Genomic DNA, 18,578 nt, shown 5'->3' with positions numbered 1-18,578 from the left:
AAGTCCAGTAATGTTTTCAGGCCCAGATCCTTGAGTTTACTGACGAGCCTAGATGGCACTTTGGTATTGAACGCTGAGCTGTCCACAAACTGCATAGTCACATAAGTCTTCCTCCCTTCCAGGGGGGAGAGAGCGGTGTGTAGGATGCCAGTGATGGCAGTGATGGCCGCTAGTTGCTCTGTTTGGGCGGTATGTAAATAGCAGGGGGTCAAGGGTGTGGAGGAGCATGGGGCAAATGAGGGATTTAACCAGCCTCTGAAAACACTTCTGGCTATAGGGGGGAGTGCTATGAGGCGCTAGTCATTGAGATTGGCCACATTTTGTTGTTTTGGGAATAGGGATGATAGTTGTTGATCATCATCTATAATCTATAATCATCTATTATAAAATGTGTGTTCCTTACAGAAGCACTTTTCCAAAAGGGATTCAACATGCGGACGTCATGAATGATATGAAGCAGCTGTTCATCACTGCCGAGGTCTTAAAGAAAACTCTCATCCAGTTGCATCATAGGTTGTTAACTTGTGAAATGGAGCTCAATCACAGCCATTTTGAATAAAACAATACTGAACGTCTACCCTTTTTTTTATTTTTTAGAAAAGCTGTTCACCACTCCAGGGCAACATCAGGCAACTCTGCTGCCTGTTTCACTTTCATACGTATGTTTAAAAAAGGAATCAGCCCAGGGATGGAAAAAGTAAGCAGGCAAAAAAAAGAAGCAGAAACTGTGTTTTATTTTTAGGAGAAACATTTAGAAACATTTTAAATGAATATGTTTTAGGATAACCTGGTGTTTGGCTGTAACCTCCGTACACACAGGGCGTCCTGCTGATTCATGGCCAGGATAGCAGACTGTGGAGTGTCACCAATGATGCAGTGTAGTATCACCTACACTTTACACAGTGCATTAATTGGGGGTGCAGATTCCCTCAGGGCACCCTGAGAGTGTTCCAGTTGATTCACAGCAACATGTTTAATTTCATTTTTACTTGTATTTCATTCAGTAAAAGTTGGTGGAGGAGTATGATGTATTTTAGAAAGATTTACGCGACTTTCTAAACCATGTGAACATTTATCGTCTTGAGATTTTTATTCTAGAGCAGTCCAAGTGAGAAATGTTTCCTGTTCAGCTCTAATAAATGGTAACCTTCAGCTTCCACGTTTGATCAGTGCAGAGCACTGGTTAGCCTTTGTGATGTCTGATTGGATTTTTAAAAATGTGGTTCAGGGTTGCCCTTACATTGAAATGGTAGGTTGTTCCCTGAATGCTCTGAATCATTGATGAGTTACTGCTGCATTCAGAGTGTCCACAGTTGGAGTCAGTCAATTATTTCTGTATGTTTTCCTGTCAAGAGGAATGAAAGTGGGTTCAAAGTGTGTGTTTCTGTTCGGAGGTCTTCGCCCTTCTCCCCGTCTGAGTCAGAGCCTGTTGTGGTTTTTCTTTAACAGGAGGTCCAGGAGTTCACGACCCCTGTGAGAGGGAACCCACAGACGTCCTGTCTGACCTCAGCGCCCAGCAGGCGGACGCCATTACACACAGCGCACAGGTCAGTCCACTTTACCCATCAGCCCCTTCTGCTGCCGTCAGTGTCTTCTTCTTCTTCTTCTTCTTCTGCAGTGATGGAAGTAAAATCTTAAACCAGAAGAAATGGAAATCAGCTGTGTAATCTACATTATAATCCAATTAGTAATTACATTTATTTTCAGTTATCAGTTAATAAATGTCTTGTTTAGTTTAGTCCAAAGCCCAAAGAGATTCCTTTTACTGTACTGTAAGACAAGAACATGCAGCAAGTTCAAATTTGAGAAGCTGGAACCATCAACTATTTGGCTTATTTTGCTTGAAAGATGAAAATACTTGTCAAAAAAGTTGCCGTAAATGTACAGTTAAGGGTCTTCATCAGGGCGTCCTGATTATGAATTAAGAAGGCTCAGGTTGGCTGGCAGGAAATTCTGACAAATGCCTGATGGGCCGCAAGGCCACCACCAGCAGTGTGGGAAAAGAAATTGACCTGCCAGCCGCGGTTGGCGAGATTATTTTCCATTGGATATTGAAGTGCATAAGTGTTTTGGCCTCCCCCTAAAAAGGTGAAAAAGTCAAAGAGGGATAAAAAATCTTGTGGCTGATGATGCAAAATGTTTTAAGATAACACATTTATTATTCAAAAAGAATATTACCGTCGATGATGCCAGTGCACAAAATCCTGTTGGCTGCAGCAGTGATAACGTTAGCAGTCCGCCGGCACCAAATGAAGAGGAGGGGGAAAGAATAACCGGTCCAGACAAAAATTGCCAGGGCTGAATTTTGTTCCCAGGCTGACCCTGCTGTTGGGTCAAAACCGGTTGGCGTTCTAACCAATATGTCCGTCTAATCAAAAGCTGTTAATATAACGTCTTTGCCTGAAGAGCGCCTGAAGAATGTTTGCTTTCCTGGTTACAAAAAAGTATTGATTTCTTAAAATATCTATGTGCAATATATTCCATAATAAAGTGCACCTCAGGCTTGATTCAGCAAAAACAGCTCAGAGGTTTAAGGTAAAGCTACAATATTTTACTTTTACTTAATATTTCCAAGATAGTCGGTCCTGCTACTGTAGGTCTAGTAGTTTGACGAGATACCTTTTGTTTTGAATTTACTAGAGGTTTAGTTAATGCCTTGCTCAAGGGCTCATTGTCAGTCACTGTTAAGGAAGATAGGAAAATTTCCCATCTACATTATCCTGTCTGCTCCAGAGGCATGAACATTAAAAGCTTCCATTAACAGACTCTTGTTTCTGGCCTCTGGGCCACAGCTGCCCAGGTTTTAACTGGTCCCAAAGGGGATGAATTCAGTCGCACACGCAAATAAAAATATACCTTAAATTACCTTACATTTCAGTTCTTTAATAAACAACACAGAGAATTGGGAAAACACAAATTTACTCGGATTTGAATATCATTCAGAGAGCCAAGTTGTGAATCCAAACTCTAACAAACTAACAAAAAGTGTAGTTCTGAAGTTGAGTTTATCGCTGGAGGTGAATTGATGTAAAGCCACATACTTTTCAGACTTTCATAACAATAAGTTTTTCATTTAAACTGCTGCTTTATGAACGTTGTGTTTATAAAGCCCCCCCGAGCACTATAAAACTTTGCTTCCTGTTTTCCTGCTGTAAAAGCAGCCGCAGACGCTTACTTAACTGAGCGTAATCATTAGCTGGGCCTCAGCCGTGCGACTCGTGAGACCACTTCCACGCCACCCACTGCACCAAAGTCAGCATTTCCTTCAGGAAACCGGACGAGTAACGCTGATTGAAGGAGGGTTATTTAAAGCGAGTCCTCGCCAACCCCGGTGAAGCCCTGAGCCTCACGTCAGCGCTCTAAATAGGTGAGTGGTTGCAGAAGCCCGGACTCTGACCTCAGATAAGGAGCCCCGCAGTGCTGCGCAGACTTGACGAACAGGCAGCCTAATTAGCCACCTAATGAGCGTGGGAACATTCCTCCCCGCTTACACCACTACCACCACCACTGCTGCTGCACATCACGGCGCATGGAACAACAAAGTCTGCCCCCCGGCGGGAAATGTGGGCTCATCGCTGAAAAATATGAAGACATCCTTAAATTTAAATTGTTCTCCCTCTCGGTTTCTGCCTTTGTTTTGCTCTATGGGAATATTGTTTTCTTTTTCTTCTTTCCTCCTTCGATTGTGCCCACTGAGTGTTTATTCCTCCCCTCTATAATGCATGAAGTTTCTCCCAACAGAACTAGTGGGTTTACACAAATGTCGGGCCTCTCCCTCAAGTTTCCCCGATAATTAAACCACATTGATTGGAGAATAAATGATATCGTTGCTGCCTTTTCCTCCTGAGTGCAGACTTCTGTTGCTTTATCAATACAGTGGTGTGTGTGTGTGTGTGTGTGTGTGTGTGTGTGTGTGTGTGTGTGTGTTTACAGCATGCGTTACGCCTCCTAGCCTTTGGACAGCTTTACAAGGTCTTGAATATGGATCCTCTCCCCACCAGCAGGCCCTCACCAAGGCTGTTAGAAGGTTTGTGTTCAGTTGCGTGTGTTTGTGCATTTTTCCGTTTTCTTCGTGTACCCATGTGTGTCTGTGTTTGTATTCCTATTTTTATCTACTTCATCTTGTTTCTTTGCCTCCCTGTAAAGGAGCTTGTGTACTCTTCTGTTTAGACACTCTGGAAAAAGATGATGATGTGTGTGTGCCTTAGTGATGTTTCAGGTGATCTGTGTGTGTGTTTGCGCCCTGCAGGCGGCTGTCACAAGAGGCTTCGGGAGGACATCGGGTCAGATGATAGAGATTTCATCAAACGGATGAAAGGTGACTTTGACCATCGACTCACTTATTTCAAAGAATCACAGTTTTCTCAAAGGATCTAATCCTCTTCCTCTCAACTCTGAAACACAAGACGTACTACAGCTAACTAGTGAAGAATACAAAAAACCAAGGGCACACTGATATATATTGCCTACGATAGCCTTACATTAAATACTGGGTTTAGGCCTGTAGCATCAGACATGATTCAAATATGTTTAATATTGATATCTGGATTATTCTCCGATCACAATGGTCACTAAATTCAACCTTTGGTTCTACATTGCATGCATCAATCTACACACTGTATATTCTGCGTGCGTTTGGACTCTTTACTGCAAACTTAACCTCTAAGTCCACATCCAGTTTGTGTCCCTTAATGCTCTGAATGCTTTTTAAAATGCCTTTACACCATGATAACATTGACAACTGAGAATTGTCTTGAATGGCAAAATATTACACCCAAGCACACAATACTGGATGTCAGGTCTTTAGTATATTAGAAACCTGCATTTGGTCAAAGCCACATCACATGGAGGCTGACTCCCCAGGAGAAGTGTTTGTTTCTTTACAGCTGATAAGTGGATATTGATTGAAGCATATGTCGCTCAGTTGTAGCTAATGACAAAGACAAAAAGGCGTGTGTGTGTGTGTGTGTGTGTGTGTGTGTGTGGACTGTAAAAGTGGCTTTCTGACAGGCTTTGTGTAAAAGTTAGAAAAGTGGCAGAGTCAGTGGAGCCGAAAGAAGCGAGCAGTGAGGCTGAGCTTTTCTTAGAAATCAGGAAGCTCTCTGTTTGAGGATCAGAACAGCCTGTCAGGTTAAACCTGCTGTCAGACGGTATTCACTTCAATCTCTGCATCAGAGGAGAGAAAGTATCCTGATTCAGTCTGGATGTGGTCATTTGTAGGCCAGTGTTTGAAATTCATGTCTGATACCCCCACAGGATTGTATAAGGAATCCAGTTTAGTGCATTGACTTGTCACCAGCTCGCGGTATCTCAAAGTGGCATCATTTACCGTATCACCAAGCTGCATGAAAGAGGTTAAAAAAAAGCTGTTTAAATTCTTCAAGGAGCAGTTGCGGCAGTGGCTTTTAAGTGAAATGTTTCCTCGAAGCAGAAAATTGTGTGAAGTTATCAGATTACAGAATAGCTGCAAGTGAAAAAGGGGGAAATGAAGCTGCTGGAGCTGAAAGTAACATTCAGAGGTTATCAGGAGTCAATCTGCTCCGGTGTTAGGTTAGAAAAGGTCCATCCAGGGTCCATCCAGGACATAACAGAGGTTTATTTAGCTCACTGGGCTGTCAAGTGAGATTCTATTCTTGTCAGTATGAAAAGACACACACACACACACACACACACACACACACACACACACACACACACACATACACACATATACATATATACATATATATATATATATAGATAGATAGCAGGAGAAAGAATAATGAAATAAGTTAAAGCGTAACTCCCCAAAATGCAACCTAGGGTCTTTTTGTGAATGTACCCGACTCAAACTTTCGTTTAAAAGCATATTTAGGACGGAATCGCCACTTTTAAGATTTACCATATTTTTGTTTTTCAGTCAAATGGCCTTTTGAATGGGAGTAATAGGGGCACTACTATGCTAGCCTCAAAATAGCTATTTTTAAAACACTAAGAAGGCTCGACACAACATGAAACTTTGCTCCAAGTATCACCAGGGGCTCTACACCTTAACGAAAGGTTTTGAGCAACTCACTGTAGCTGTTGTTCTTCCGGTCGCCGTCTATCGAGCCAGTCAAAAATAGTCGAGGGAGGAGAGTAAAGATGGAAAGCTCCAAAAGCTTAGTTTCATATAAATGCACGGATAATTCATTGTTTTGTCGTTAGTGAAACACAATATTGACCTTGTAGTTGAAACAGGAGCCTCATATAAGAATGACATTTCCTCCTATGGAGTCCGTTCATTCGCATTGGGAGATCGCCTATTTTTGACTGGGAAAATGTTGGATAGTGTAAACAACAACTGCTAACGTGAGTTACTCAAAACCTTTCTTTTTAGTAAACTCTGGGTACACAAACAATGTTGTTAATACTTTCGTTAAGGTGTAGAGCCCCTGGTGATACTTGGAGCAAAGTTTCACGTTGTGTCGAGCCTTCTTAGGGTTTTAAAAATAGCTATTTTGAGGCTAGCATAGTAGTGCCCCTAGCACTCCCATTCAAAAGGCCATTTGACCGAAAAACGAAAATATGGTAAATCTTAAAAGTGGCGATTCCGTCCTAATTATGCTTTTAAACGAAAGTTTGGCTCGGGTACATTCACAAAAAGACCCTAGGTTGCATTTTGGCGAGAGTTACGCTTTAGGATAGATTTTATTGATCCCTGAGACAAAAGGCTATAATTGTTTGAATGAAAATATGAATTTAGAGGGGTCATTAAAAAATGCTATATATTACAATAGGCACAGAAGAGACAGATTTACGCTGGTGTTTTGAAAATCAGTTTGTCTGCAGATTTGGCCCCTTTACCAACACAGTCAGCAGTTGCAGCTCAATCTTACTCGGTCAGATCTGAACAGACAGACATGATACACATATTTTTAAACTCAGTGTGACTTACACTTTCCGAGGGTTTTGCTATCTGAGATGTCCATCAAGAATAAACGGCCATAGATCTGCATAGAAATCTAAGAATCAAAGTATTTCAGTGATACTTGTCTGCACATTTATGGGTACCATGAATACAGGAACTGCTAATTTAGCTTACTTTGGTGCTAATCTGCCTTAATTGGATGACGGGGGGTGTTGGGCATCACAGTTGTCTTGATTTTGTCTGAGAGGAGCCCACAGTGCTACTCCCATAGTAATAATAATACAGATACTACTGTGTATAATTAGGGTGTCTTTATTTAAGACATTTCAGTATGATTATTGTCACGAATGACGACTGGAGAGGAGGCTTTTCAAGTTCTCAATGCGTGTGTTTATTAACAAAACCATCACCAAAACATACTCAAACCGAAATACAAAAACAGAATATTAAACGGAGGCAAAATAACAGCAAACAAACCGGCAACCTCACAACAAGCTGCCAAGATTCCTCAAGCCTTCTTCTCCTGGAGCCCTTTTTAACTCAGCCTCCCCTAATTAGAACCTACCACCTGCACAGGTGATTATAGGGTGAGCTATCCTGAGCAAGCAACAGTAAAACTTAAGTTTCTCAAAACATCATTACAATTGGATAGATCAGTTACTGCCGACAATACTATTTATACATATATGTGCACCCAATACAATAGGCACCCCAAATATTATAAAAATGTCAGTTTATGCAGAACTATCTTACCTATTGTTCTTCACCTTAGGATTACCCAGCCCCTCCCTTCAGAAAAGACCTAATGAGGCAAACCTGCATCCACTCTCCCTGATTACGCTGGTAAGCAACTGAGCTACCCTCCTATGAACCCATACAACCTGCCGAACAGACCTATGTCAAATAATAAAGTAACAAATACACTAAAACAATAACCTACAACATTAGCGATATTAAGAATTAAGCAGACACAAAACAGTCTTAATTTTGGGAACAGGGCCTAGTGAAAAGGGAGAAAATGTAGGATTTTCACAATTATATGTTGGTTGGCGGGTCCTGCTGCAGGCTCAAGTTACAGTTATTGGTGTTGAAACATTGATCATATGTCACTTAGTTGTCTAGAAAACTTGAACTTCTCTCCTGGACATTGGCCTCATTTTTCCTACAAGTCAGCAAAACTGGCTCACTGAGTGCCCTTAACATTCAGTCATCATCTGCTGTACTATAGACACACTCACAGTAAGTGTCACTTACCAGCAGCTCTAGTTCAGACATAACCGGCCAAACTCACATAAAAGTTCCATGTTATCCAGAACTTGGAAGCTTTGGGTGTTGACCAACAGTCAAACAAGAAAAAAGGGAGAGCGGGGATAAGAATCAAGAGATCATCAAAAGATTAGAAGAAACATTTGGCTTCAGACCAGTTTTTATAACTTAACATGCCTCACAACGGGACAGAGGAATCAGAGGAATGTTAAGATAAAGACATGATTTCTGTTATCTGATGCCACAAACCAGCTGCACTGGAGGAGGCTTTGCAGTGAGTTGGCCTGGTAGTGTTGGCTGTGCGTTGTAGTGAAGCCACTGTATTTCTGCACTCCTGTGGTGTTGTGGTAACACATCTGTCATATTTTAAGAAGCACTGCAGATTCAAATCCTGCAGGGCATAACTTTCTGTTTTCTGGGCTTATGTTAATCGGAGCAGTAAAGAGTAGTCAGTCCAGTTATGGTAGTCAAATTCGTAGCATCATAGATTCAACCACAACCGCAGCCATAATCCAATTATTATCCACCGCTTCACCCAACACAGCCATGCAGAGCAACTGCAGCTTTAAACTGTCGGAGTAATGGACAAAAAATGCATCATGTCAAGTGTCTCATCATCTCTCCTTTCTGTTTATTTTCTCACTAGTCTAAACTGTATTACTGTATAGGTAGGGCAGTGTCAGTGTGTTCATCCTGATTTCAAAAGTACATTTCTTAACTCTGCTGATTTCATGATGTCATATTTCATGGCTGACATACCATAACGTCATGTGGTGCTGTCGAGATGTGATTTACAGTGTTGTACTGTCTGGACCCCGACTGCTCTGTTCTGCTGATATATGTTGCTAGTATTGTAGTAGTTTTTTGTACAAGCAACAAAACCTTTCACTTTTCATTGTTTTACTACTAAAAGTACATATTTTAAATTGACTTTATTTTTGCTACTGTTTCTTAATCGCTCAAACTAAACATCAGAACGACTTCATTCATTCTGAGAACACGTTTGTTTCCATCTCCTCAGCAGCAGCATTTTCACACCTAGGGCCCTTTTTTAACAAGCTAAGCACACGGCGTTAAGCGTGTGGCGCAGGTGCGTTTTAGGGCGTGTACAAATCCAGTTTTGCTAGTTTAACGGGGGAGGAGTGTGCCACGTGCATGGTTCAAAAGGGTTGTACTTAGTGTCTTAATTAATCATAGGTGTGTTTTGGGCGTAACATGCAATAAACCAATCAGAGTGCCATCTCCCATTCCCTTTAAAAGCCAGGCGTGTGTGTACCTTGGCCCATTGCTATTATGATGGAGGATTTGCTGAGCAGGAAGGAGAGATTACTGATTAGGAGAAGAAACTGATCTGCTCATGCGTGAAGTGAAATTACGCGAGCAGATCATATAATATTATTTCACATTGTAATATTTTTATTTTAAATCTTTTGCTTGTTTGTGTGCTGCTGTCCCCGTGTGTGTGTGTGTGTGTGTGTGTGTGTGTGTGTGTGTGTGTGACAAGTATAGTGTGCGTGCGCTGTGCATAAGCCTAGGCGCATTTTACTAATGCACTGTTAAAATAACAATGAAATGCTGCAGTATTGACTTTAGACCAGGTTTTTGTTGGTCAATGGCACGATCACTTTCCGCTGCCTCAAGATAGCAATACGGCGAGAATGCACCTGAACACACCTCCCTGTAAGACCAGCACGCCCATGGGCGCACAGATGGGCGCAGGTGCATTTGCTATTTAAACGACGACGTGGGCGCTGGACGGGAAATTGACAACTGCGTCGGTCTTAAACTAGCAAAGACACTTGCATAGGGCTTTGCGTCTGGCTTTGCGCTGCGTTGCACTGGGTGCAAGATAGGGCCCCTATTGTTTTGTTAGTTTTGGTCTGAATCAGTGGATGAGTTGGGAAAGTTGTACAGGTTTCTCTTGGGTTGCCTTTGTTTCCGCACCGACACAGGGAACCCAGGAGAAACCAGGTGCTGGCTGCCAGAGCCGTTTAGCTCAAAGTTGGGGAGTACGCCTTGTAGTTGGAGCAGATGGAGGTCAGATCACATTCTCACTATTAATTTGTGACCTGACTGAGATCTGATCCAAACAAATCGTACCAAGAAAGAACAATAACCAGAGTCCGATTCAACCGGACTAAAGACGCAGATTTAAAAATGCCCTGAAAGACAAGTAAACAGTCCTTCCACTGATGGCTACATCCTCCCCTCCCTCACCCTCTTCTCGCCCTCTCTCTCTCTCCATCGCTCTCTCTCCATCACCCGTGCTCTCTCCTCTTCTCACTTTCATTCTCCTCTCCCTCCCTCTCTCTCCCCATCACCCTCTCTCTACCTCCCTCACTTTCCCTCTCTCTACCCTCACAATCCCTCACCCTTGCTGTCTCTTTCTCCCTTTCTCTCTCTCACTCTCCCTCCCTTCTCCTTTCTCTCATCACCCTCTCTTTCTCCCCTTATTTCTCTCTCTCTCTCTCTCTCTCTCTCTCTCTCTCTCTCCCCCCCTCTCCCTCTCCCCTGCTCTCTCCCTCCTGTCTGTCTGTGTCACAGTAATTAAATTGAACCTCTCTGGGACATTCGTCCCCGGCAACTCTCATCTGCTCCAGTTCAAAGCAGGTGACGGGAGGCAGAGATAGAGAGGGATTAATACTGCACACTGCTGCCACGCAATTATCTCACCGCCTCCCACCTCACACTCACACACACACACGCGCAGTGCATTAACACATCCCCCTCTCTTCCTCCCAGCACCTGTCCATCAGCACCTTCACATCTATCTCCTTACCCAGCGTCGCCATCCATATTCATACTGAACCACTCTTGAGTCTTAAGTGCCTGTCAGCCGCTCACAGTCATTACACACTGACTTTAGGACAAAAGACAAGTGTGTGTCTAGAAGCTGCTGTAAGTATTCTCTGTGACACCTGTTCTACAGAAGGTGGCATCTGTGGGTGGCCATATGGAAAGAATTAATGTTACTGTAATTATCCCAGCATTATCTTTATTAATATGTTAAAGCTATTTACTAAAGTATTCAAACTCGTCTCCGATGCCATTTTCTAGGCAAAAAAGGGGATCATTTAAAGAAATATGGCAGTTTTTACATTCTCACACACTGTGACAGACTTTCAACAAAAAAAAAATGTTTTGTTAAACATGAAAACTAAGATCTCAATACAAGAATTTAACGCTATTATTCAGAGTGAAGATAAGTGACAATGCTGAATTATAGCCCTGACCCAATGACATCATGTCCATTATTGATTATAAGCAGTAACTGAAGTTTAGCCTTTAAATATTTCAGCTTCTTAAATATCTCTCAATTTGTCTCCTTTAGTTGGACACTTGTTGGCCTTCCTTTGGCCTCCACAAACCTTGCAGAACATTGCATGCATTTCTCATGTTATTAAGTTTCAAGGGCCCAAAATCATATTTCTTTAATCATTTACTACTACTTCTTACTACCATAAGAAGTCCAAATTTACACACTATGAAGACCATGTTGTAATTAAAAAATGCCAAAATATTAAAGCTATACCATTAGTGTTTATAATTTCAGTTTTTGACTCACATTACTTAACTTACATTACATTCATTTGATGCTGTTGTTTAAAGTGACACACAATTCAAACTCAAAAGAAACCAGAGCTAGTTGCCCTCGTAAATGTAAGTGTGTCCCTTCCAAAGAAACAAAAAATCCCTCTTCTGAAACAGGCTGATGGGGAAAACCCCTTCTTTATGGAGCTGGCTGTTTGCGCATGGCTGTCCACCTACTTTTAGCCGTTCCTTTGGTTTCTTTGGGTGTGAAACATCTGTTAAGATTTGTAAATATGAAGGTGCTGGGTGCACTTTACTGACATTATCACAGGATTTTGCAGCAGCAACATTTTTACAAAGACCTCTTGTTGCTGGTTGGAGCCACCACTGTGACAAGCTTCTCTAAAATATTCAGACTGGTGAATCTAAGGGTGTTTTCACACCTAAAAGTCCGGACCAAGGTTCATGTTTTTGTTACAATGTATACATTTGATCCAGTAAGTCTTGGTTTCACACTGCAGTTATGCAAACGCACTAAAGATGGATACGTGACAAAACTACGTCCTGCCGTCATCACATACGTGAGCTGCGTCTCCAGATACTTAGAATTGATTGGTTTGTAGACGGGCTTCCCCGTCCTCTCGTATCCTCTCTCTGTGTCGGAGTTTTTTCAACTGCTCTCCCCTACTGACTGCTGCTCTCCCCTACTGACTGCTGCTCTCCCATACTGACTGCTGCTCTCCCATACTGACTGCTGTGGACTGCTGCTCTCCCCTACTGACTGCTGCTCTCCCCTACTGACTGCTGCTCTCCCATACTGACTGCTGCTCTCCCATACTGACTGCTGCTCTCCCCTACTGCCGCGGCTCTTTTTGTTTTGTTGTGATGTTGAGAAGCAAGACACGGGAACTTTCTTTCTGGAGCATTTATTCAGAGACAAACGGAAACCTACGCTGTACATTTACAAGGCCTACCACTTAACAAGTAAAGTGATCATTTATATTCTGCTCTGATAGCCGACAGCTGTCTGCACACTCTCTCTCTCACGTAGGCTACAAACTAAGCACTGAGCTGTTCCTTAAAGGAGCTTCCCCTGTCTTATAACACCAAGAGGCCTGCCAGAGCTTCCTGTAATTGGCCCGAAAGTCCGAACCATCCAAAAAGTGTTTTCATACTGCAAACGAACCGAACCATGGTTCAGTTTGGTCCGGACCGAGACCACCTCTTTTGATCGGACCAAAATTTGGTCTTTTGATCCGGACCGTGGTCCAAGGCACCTTTCTCACCTGCAATTTTGGTTCGGACCAAACTGAAAAGTCCGAAAGTCCGGACCAAATGAGGTAGGTGTGAAAACGCCCTAAGACCTTTAGGATGGTGAATGTAAAACCTTCCAAAGTACCATCTGCACAGTCTGATGCACATCCCGTCAGAAATTGTGTCTGAAAGCAAAAACCAAGTTTTATCAAGTGCAGTTTGTGAGTGTTATTTCTATAGACTATGGTAATGGTGAAGGTTAGGACGGTCTCGTTTTAATTCAGTTTTTCCGTCTATTCTATTAAGCGTTTACAGACTGAATGAAGTTAGGCAGATATTTTGTATCTTGAACGCCCGGTTGACAAATTTGGACTTCCAGCAGAGGTAACAAAAGCATTTATTATGGAGACAGTCAGTGTTGCTATTGTTATAATAGATGTCACCAAGGGTCACGGTTTCATTTTCAATTCATCTGTGAGATATTACTGCTCCGAAGCTCTGGGGAGGCAGAGTGCTCGCCTCACCTCTTGTCAGTGTGGAGGTGTGAAGTGGCTCAGTGACACCAGGGGCGGTGTCATCTCATCAGCTGGATATGAACAGTGAGAGGGCTCTCAGAGCCAATGTATTATACATATTACTCCTTTTTTATTGATGGAGTCCATGCACGAGCTCAACATGTACTTTTAGGTTTTAAAAGCACTTTTTTTTGTCAGCACTTTACTTTTACTGTAAAGATTTATTTTAGGATTTTCAATATAATACAAACAGCACATCACTTGAGCTGCAATCATCTTCACAAATACAGAGAAAGAAAACAAATCATGTCTCTGTCCTTTCAATTGTTGCATTCACTTGTTGAGTTTAATTAAATCGAATGTCATATGTGATCTCTAAACATTACATTCACTCGGAAGTAGAGGTTGTGGAAGGATTTTATACAGTTAAAAATCACCTTGAGACAAGATGAGCTGGCAAAGGTTTTCCTGACATTTATTTTATTCACAAAGGAGTATGTACCTCAGCTCTGAATGTGCCTTTAGTATGTTATGGATTATAAAGCACGATCACACAGGTGTTTGTTTCCAAAGCAGTATGTTTTGTTTTGTTTTTTGTTTTTTTTAAGATTATATTTTGGGCCTTTATTAGATAGGATTGCTGAAGACAGGAAAAGAGAGAGAAAAGGGGGCTGACATGCAGAAAAGGGCCGCGGGTTGGACTCGAACCCCGGCCGCTGTGGTAAGGACTGAGCCTCAGTATATGGGGCGCACGCTCAACCAAGTGAACTACCAGGGCGCCCCAGCAGTTTGTCTGTCGGGAAATTATAACCTGTGTCGACTCTTTCTGACATATGTAATGCAGACTTCATTAAACTGCCTTGCTCAGTGGCTCTGTGGCAGTTGGCATGTTTCTCCATGTAATAAGATAAACAGTAAACACAGAATAAATGTTTAGGGATGCTATATAGTTAACACGTGCATCTCTTCTCCTTAAGTCCTGGACTGGAGGATGACGGATCCCAACCACCCCATGAACGCTCTGATGCGTCTGAATCAGATCCACCCAGGCCTCCAGTACCGCCTGCTGTCTCAGTCCGGCCCGGTGCATGCTCCAGTCTTCACCATGTCTGTGGAGATCCAGGGAACCACCTACCAGGCCACCGGGAACTCTAAAAGAACCGCCAAGCTCCAAGTGGCCCTCAAGGTACTCGGCTTTAAGTTTAAACTTAAAAAAACAATAATTTATTGGGACTCACGTTTGCATCACCCCAAGCATGATGGGAACTGTAGTGCCATAACTCAGAACATCTTCATAACAAATGGATTTAAATCCATTAAAATGTGTTCGTTTGTTCCCCATCAGTACAAATGTTGACAGTAGTAAGACTCAGAATGTCACATCTTATATCACTTAAACACTGACTCACTCCTATATCCACTCATACATACATTCTATTCTTATATATATATTATATTAATATTCTCGGTTTTAAAAACCTTTTTGAACATACAGGCAAAAATACAATTTCAAATTGTGTCATTTTTTAAATATAACCTCTCGTGAAACATGGATAGTATTTTTGACTAGCCTACAGTTACCTACCTTTTAAAATACATGACATGCTTACCTAAGACGTGTAGTAACTGCTGTGAGTGAAGGGAGTAAAAACACCACTTTAGCAGCCTTTTTTCTCTCTGCCTTTTACCGTAGTCTGTCACTCACTCTGTACTTAGAGTGTTGGTTGTTTAAAAAAAACAGAACATTAGCTTCGACAAAGAAAAAGAGACAAATTAACTTGATAAGGGAACAAAGAATGTTCTTTTTGTGACAAAGCATTTATTGAACTTGTTAAGTTTGACATGCTCACACTTTCTGTTGTTCACACACGTTCAATCATCCAGTTACACATTCACACGTCAGAGCTGTACTGGGCAGCTCTGACGTGTTGATGTTGTTGAAGGCCACTTTGCAGCTTCACTGGCAGATGGTGGAGTGCTTTGCTGAAGGACAGCTCAGTCATGGATGATAGATGTGAATGTGGATGTTATTTTCATAACTAGACGATGATCAGCCTGAATGCAGTAGAGACCAGACTATTTACTGGAGGTAGGGAGATAAGTGTTGTTTCCTCCTCAGGCGCTGCAGGCTCTGGGATTCGTGCTAGGCGGCGACGGAGACGTTGACTCACTCAGCGCCGATGAGAAGTCAGATGGGGAAGGCAAGAACGACAGGATGTCCACCAGCTCCAGCTCCACCTCCATCACCTCCTCCACAGACACACAGGAGGTGGGGAGTACACACACAGACACACACAGACACACACGCTGAAATATTAACAAGTAGGCTACACATGAGGATTAGACCGGTGCGCAGACGGACAGTCTCAACACCCCGTGATGTTCCTCACTTATTACGACTACACGTCAGTAAACACATTAGTGAGGTTCATAAAAAATGATGTCATCCTGCCAAAAACAAAAACAAGCTGCAAACCCTCAACCAAAGTCACCTGCCTCTGTCCCAAGTGTATGTTTGTTTGTTTTGGAGGGATGTCTCAAATCCCGAGCATTAACATAATTTTGTGCAGCAGGATTGCGTTTTCTATTTTTAACTCATTTGAAGCAATCTGGCAACTCGATAGTTTATCTCAGGACGTCAGGTTTGCCATATAAAAATTCAAATCATTTTAAAATCAACTCGTAAGCAAACTGGGATCCTGAAGCTAAAACTGGACTGATGTGCGCAAGCCAAATAATAATAATAAAATGAATACTAGTACAAAAAAAGATTAGAAGATAAAAGAAGTCAGGTAAAAGATCAACCAATACAAAACATTACATTATGTTAAACATGTCAGCCTATACATAACAAGAAATACAGAAATATTGAGGATGTTACACACTGTAAGTTGTCCACCAAAAAATCACTGACAAACTTATGTTTAATGTAATGTCAAATGTCCCACTCAGTAACAATCTGGGTCACAATTAAGGGATTCTTAAAAAGTAATGTGGTTATGTTAATATTTTATATATGCTGACCGATCTTGATAGTAAATGCATACTTATACTTGAAAATAATTAAATAATAAATAATAATAATAATTTTTCATACTATTGTTATGGAGGTAAAATAATTGTGATATTGATTTTTGGCTGTATTGTCAGTTAATTACATTTGGTCGGATAGTTGGACTGTATCCTGTTCTACACACAGAGGGATAGATTCATGTGACAGGGCTTAAAGGAAATCTAGCCTTACTTTGTGGAAACATGAGCACTTGAGTACGTTTAGGAATATCTAACAAATGTAAGGCCTGACTCTCTCTTCTCTCTCCATCTGTCTGCAGTCCAGAGCTCCCGGTCCGATCCTGACAGCGGGAGGTAAAAACCCAGTGATGGAGCTGAATGAGAAACGCCGCGGCCTCAAATATGAGCTGATATCAGAGAGCGGCAGCAGCTACGACAAGCGCTTCATCATAGAGGTATGAACACACACACACACACAACTTCATAGATTTCCTGTCTTCCTTTCAGAGGGACTTATTAGGAATTGATGAGGAAGGGAACGTGTTTGATGTTTGGTGCTTCCTGCATATCAAAACATCTTCGCGTTTTAAAACATGCCAGAAAAGACAGCTGAACATGAAACCAATTTCATCCAGTGAAATCACTCTGAATCACTCTGAAGGGGTTTATTTTGTTTGTACAAATATAAGTACAAATATGATGTGTTTTGATTTAATATTTTCTGGACATTATTTGGCACCAGGATCTTGTTTTCTTATGAGGTTTATTTCTTATGATACATGTGTGGCACCTCTTGGAAAAAATCATTTGGCAAATATAAATGATGTGTTTGTTTCATCAACAAAGAATCATTAAATCACATGTATTTAGCTGATGCTTTTAGCTTATATTTTATGACATTTTAATAACATACTATACTATGACTTTTTATGACATACTAGGACTTTATGACATTACTACACTATAACTTTTAATGACATACTATACTATGACTTTTTATGACATACTATGCTATGACTTTATGACTACACTATAACTTTTTATAACATACTATACTATAACTTTTTATGACATACTACACTATGACTTTTTTATGACATACTATAACTTTTTATGACATACTATACTATGACTTTTTATGGCTTTTTTTCAACATACTATACTATGACTTATGACATTACTATACTATGACTTTTATGACATACTATATTATGACTTTTTGACATTTTTATGACATACTACACTGACTTTTTTGTTTTTTTATGACATACTATACTATGACTTTTATGACATACTACACTATGAATTTTAATTACATTACTATACTATGACTTTTAATTACATTACTTTGACTTTTTTATGTTTTTATGACATACTATATAATTACTTTTTATGACTTTTTATGACATTACATAGTAATGTACAGTAGTACAGTAAATACAGGAAAAATAGCAAGGATAATCCATAAACATTATTAAACTAGTAGAACACGTTAATGCAAAAATAAGCTACACGCCATAATAACAATGACATTAGAACGATAACATCAGTGCAAAAATAAGCTGTACACGTTATGAATAATATGAGAATAATAGTAGTGCACAAATAAACTACACATGACAATAATGATAACAATATTGGAGTGATAAAATTAGTGCAAAATCAACCGTACATATTATGATAATATGACAATGATAACCTTAGTGCAATAACAGTTGCAACCATCTTGTCGGTGATTGGCTGGAGTGGTTTGTTGTATTTTGGTGCACAGCCTGTGCCCCTAGTGTTTGTTTGACGTTTACGACCCCTGTGCCGGGCGTTTTCAGTGTGTTCAGGGGGCAGGCAGCTAGCCGGTCAAGGAGAGATGCCTATGATTTGAGACAAAAATGAAATTGCACTGAAACCATGCAGGAACTCATAGTGCACCTTTAAGAACAAATCTGTTCGTATGAGCGGTTTCTGCATGATGCACAGTTTGAGAAGCGGTGCCCAGCAGGTGTTTAATATTTAGATTTAATAAATAACATTGCAACTAACGATTCTTTTCATGATTATTTGGCCTATTAAATGTAAGAATGCCCATCATCTCATGAGCCCACGACGGTTTTTAA

At 41.1% G+C, this 18,578-nt stretch overlaps 1 protein-coding gene across 2 annotated transcripts in view; it reads left to right on the top strand.

The window, feature by feature from the left end:
• The window catches only part of LOC144518658 (spermatid perinuclear RNA-binding protein-like), a 93,605-nt gene that overhangs the window by 66,303 nt on the left and 8,724 nt on the right, over positions 1-18,578 (top strand). For both annotated transcript variants that reach the window (XM_078251486.1, XM_078251488.1), the window contains exons 9-14: positions 1,450-1,547; positions 3,934-4,027; positions 4,250-4,318; positions 14,433-14,641; positions 15,575-15,724; positions 16,788-16,922. In XM_078251486.1, coding sequence (XP_078107612.1) covers positions 1,450-1,547; positions 3,934-4,027; positions 4,250-4,318; positions 14,433-14,641; positions 15,575-15,724; positions 16,788-16,922 — 755 coding nt within the window. The remainder of the gene's footprint in view (positions 1-1,449; positions 1,548-3,933; positions 4,028-4,249; positions 4,319-14,432; positions 14,642-15,574; positions 15,725-16,787; positions 16,923-18,578) is intronic.

Source organism: Sander vitreus, chromosome 5, assembly GCF_031162955.1.
Source record: "Sander vitreus isolate 19-12246 chromosome 5, sanVit1, whole genome shotgun sequence".
NCBI lineage: Eukaryota > Metazoa > Chordata > Actinopteri > Perciformes > Percidae > Sander > Sander vitreus.
Note: the sequence above shows the minus strand (reverse complement) of the source record. Positions and strands in the feature narration are given on the sequence as shown.